Below are 3,367 nucleotides of genomic sequence, written 5' to 3'. Positions count from 1 at the left end.
CCTCATCCTTACTGGAATTAATATTAATTCTCATGCTCTCCCGGTGATGGACGTACTTCTGGTATTGTAGACGGGCTGACATACTCAGCTGTGGCAAAGGTATTTAGAATTCTTCAGAAGCAGTCTTTCCTCTGGCCTTCTGGCCCCCAGGACACGTGCTGAGCAGACCTTTCCAGCCTCTCGGGGTCTGGGCCAACTTAGCGATGAGCCGAGAAGAGCCTATTGCTGAGACTTCTTTGGTATCCTCAGCCTAGAGATGATGGGCAGTTGGGGCCCATTGCTGAGAGAGACTCCTCGGCTGTTCTAACCACGACCCATAGTCTGCATTTCTCCGTGCCCATCTTCTCTTTGAATCCCTAGCAAAAGGAAGCATGTCTGCAGAAGGCTTTTGGCAGAGCTGGGGGCGGCATAGTGGAGTGTGATGAGTTTTGGGGACAGGGAAGGTTTCTTGCTTCACCAGGACCTCGACTGTCTTGGGACAAAGGCAGCAGATCCATGAGGGAATATGGCACTTCTTGGTTCCACAGCCCGTGTGTTTCTGGCCTTGAGTCAGAAGAGGGAGTCCCAAGTTCATTGTCTGCCCTGTACTGTGTAATGTCTTCTCTGAAACTCCTGACAGATTTCTTCTCAAGGCTGAATCCCTTAAAGAGAACTCAGACTTCTGTACTGCTCTAGGAGAAAATGCTTAGATATGAACAAAGTCATATGATTCTGCCCTTTGTATTTTTTTTTAAACCCCCATGCATTTAGCTATGGTGACCTTGGGGCAGTTGCTAAACCTGAGACTTCGTTTCTGGAACCGTAAAACAGCAATAATATAATTGTGCCCACCTGAAGCATGCTTGTGAGGAGGACTTATTTCCAATTACATGCATACGGGGGCACAGCGCCTGGATGGCAGCTGCCAATGACAGGAACAGCCATAATAATCTAAATTCCCAAGGGGGTCAGTACAAAGACAGAAACCTGGCCAATTGGCACATGCTGGCCAGGTGCCTGGAGAGCTCCTAGGAAAATTGTATTTTCTCAGTGTAAGCCCTGAGAAAAGTTAGTGCACTCTCCATCTCACCTGAATTTCCCTTTCCCCCAGGCTTCCTGGTTTTCCACTTGACAGAAATGACTCAATCTGCCACGCCTGGATCTGGCTTTAGGGGGCTCGTGGTTCAGAGATGCAGAACATCAGGAAAAGGAGATAAGGTAGTCCTGGAATTCTGTATGAGCAGGGCAGCGGGGTCCAGGAGCAAACTTCTTTTCTGACAAAATTAGGAGAAAACCTGGCCAGGGAGCAGAAATCTAAAACAGAGTTCTTTCTCCCTCTGGTGTTTATACCCTAAAAGCAAACAGAGACCCCCAACTCTACTGAGACACCCATTTATTTTAGCTGTCCAGGAAGAGTACAATAGAAGGACTGCTCTTTAACACAGTCACAGACGTGCCTGGGACTTCTCAACCTTAGCTTAGGGCGGCACATAAATATTTTAAAATCCTGCAGAGTTGGGAAGAGGGGCAAGCAGAGCATCTTGCAAATAATAGGAATGAGTTCAGGGCAAACCAAGAGCCAAAATATTCCTCTAGCTGCCCTGATAGCCAGTCAAATTCTAACTTTAGGGTCAGAGAGCCTGAGGGCACAGAGCAGGAGGAGAGTCGAAGCAGCAGAACCCCTTGTCCTAATTCCAGGGCCACCTGCCTGCCTCTTCCATTTTAATTCCAAAGAGGCTGAGGTCCCATTGATTCTCCTGAAAGGTTCATCTCCCCTTATCATCTATCATCTTATATATTCCACACGGCTTCTTTGGATTTTAAATCCTTGTAGGCAGAGGCCAGAACCTATACGATTTTGCAGGCACATTTTACAAAGAACATCTAATAGGTGCTCCGTAATTTTTAATACGGTGCTAATGAAATTGACTTGAAATTAAACTGCTATGTTGACTTTTGTTTCATAAAAAAAAATTTATTTTCCAGGGTGAAAGTTGAAATAAGTAGAAAAATAACTTAATGCATAAATTAATTTTAAAGAGCTAAAGTCCTTGTCCTTTCAATACAGTACATTGGCTGTCAGTCACTTAGAGAGCCCCTGCGAGTTCAGGAATGCCTGAAATCCTTATCAACATCGTCCATTCCCAGAGGCAGAGGCTGACAGACCTTCAGTTTGGGAGATAATCCGTAAGTTTATCAAGGAAGAAAAAGCTCCTGAGCATCTCTGCTTGCACTATTGTCCAGGCACAAATGCTGTACTCCTTGGCCTTCAGGTATCGCACGATCCTTAGATAATATTTCTTCAGGTGCAGAAGGGTCCTGTCGTCCCAGGTGAAGTTTTCCTCCTCCATGATTTTCTCCAGGATTTCCTCCAGATGTTCCTTCTGCCAATGGAGCGTCTCAAGGAGGTTCTTGACAATGATCTCATTCCACCCTGTGCTCGAGAGATTTCTCCTGAAAATATCAGAGGTCTTCTGGAACATCTCAAGGGTGACCAATATGAAGTCCTCCTTCTGGAACTGCTGGGATTTCTCGATCTCCTCAGGGAACTTGAAGTTCATCCGGTCCTTGAGGCAATCTTTAGTCGTTCCATTCAACTGCAGAAGGAGCTCCTGGCACTCCACACTGCTGCTGCTTAGTTGGAATCGAAGCAAGTCGTAGTTCACGGCGAGAACCGTGGTGGAGAAATACACCAGGAGAGCGGTTTGGAGGATGCACCTGCTGGTCATGATGAAAAGAGAAAGAGTCTTGCCTGCCCCCGTCTAGGTGCTGAAGCCAAGGCTTCAAGAGTTTGCAGTGTGAATGCCCTTCTTCCATGAGTGTGGCCTATATATACAGGATGGTCCTTTCAGAGGAATTTCCCACTTTCAGTTCTCCCTTTCAGTTTTCCTATGTCATTTAAATTGTAGGTGCAAAAATCTGTTTTCTTTAAGGTCCTACTTTATTTTATATGTATTGGGGGGAAAGATAAAGAAACTATGAGGATTTCTAATGTTTTGCATAGTTTCAATGAATTCCCAGTTTCTAAAGAGAAAAAAGGTAAGCCCAATCATTTAGAACCTGGCCATTACAGGATTCTTTCACTTGGCAAAGATTTTTTATTTTTCTTTTTTAGTATTATGAGGTGGGATTTTTTGGGGGGGGGGCGTGTCTTTGTGTGCAAGTTTTCCTTTTCATAAGAATTGGGTTTAATTCCCAATTACACTATCACAAAACAATAAATATATGCAGTTCATGATTTTTAAAAAGACACCTACCTTTTTTCCCCCTCTGTAAAATAGAATAGTGTTAAAACTAAGTTGATCTGAATATTTGTTGTAGGACTTCACCCACATACAGCAAGACATCACACAGCTTTATTAGTCTTACTTACTGTTTTATCTGGCAA

The 3,367-nt window shown here is 44.4% G+C and overlaps 1 protein-coding gene across 1 annotated transcript; it reads right to left on the bottom strand.

Annotated features, from left to right (window-relative positions):
* Nucleotides 1-2,147: 2,147 nt before the first annotated feature.
* Nucleotides 2,148-2,708, bottom strand: IFNB1 (interferon beta 1). The gene has a single exon (XM_045780290.2). The coding sequence runs from the start codon at nucleotides 2,706-2,708 to the stop codon at nucleotides 2,148-2,150; it is 561 nt and encodes a 186-aa protein (XP_045636246.2).
* Between the last annotated feature and the right edge of the window lie 659 nt (nucleotides 2,709-3,367).

Source organism: Ursus americanus, chromosome 18, assembly GCF_024610735.1.
Source record: "Ursus americanus isolate L20-20 chromosome 18, mUrsAme1.1.p, whole genome shotgun sequence".
Lineage (NCBI taxonomy): Eukaryota > Metazoa > Chordata > Mammalia > Carnivora > Ursidae > Ursus > Ursus americanus.
This window is presented reverse-complemented; position numbering and strand designations above follow the sequence as displayed.

Excerpts from the sequence above, each read along its gene's own strand:
- IFNB1 (XM_045780290.2), bottom strand. The coding sequence starts at position 2,708 with ATGACCAGCAGGTGCATCCTCCAAACCGCTCTCCTGGTGTATTTCTCC.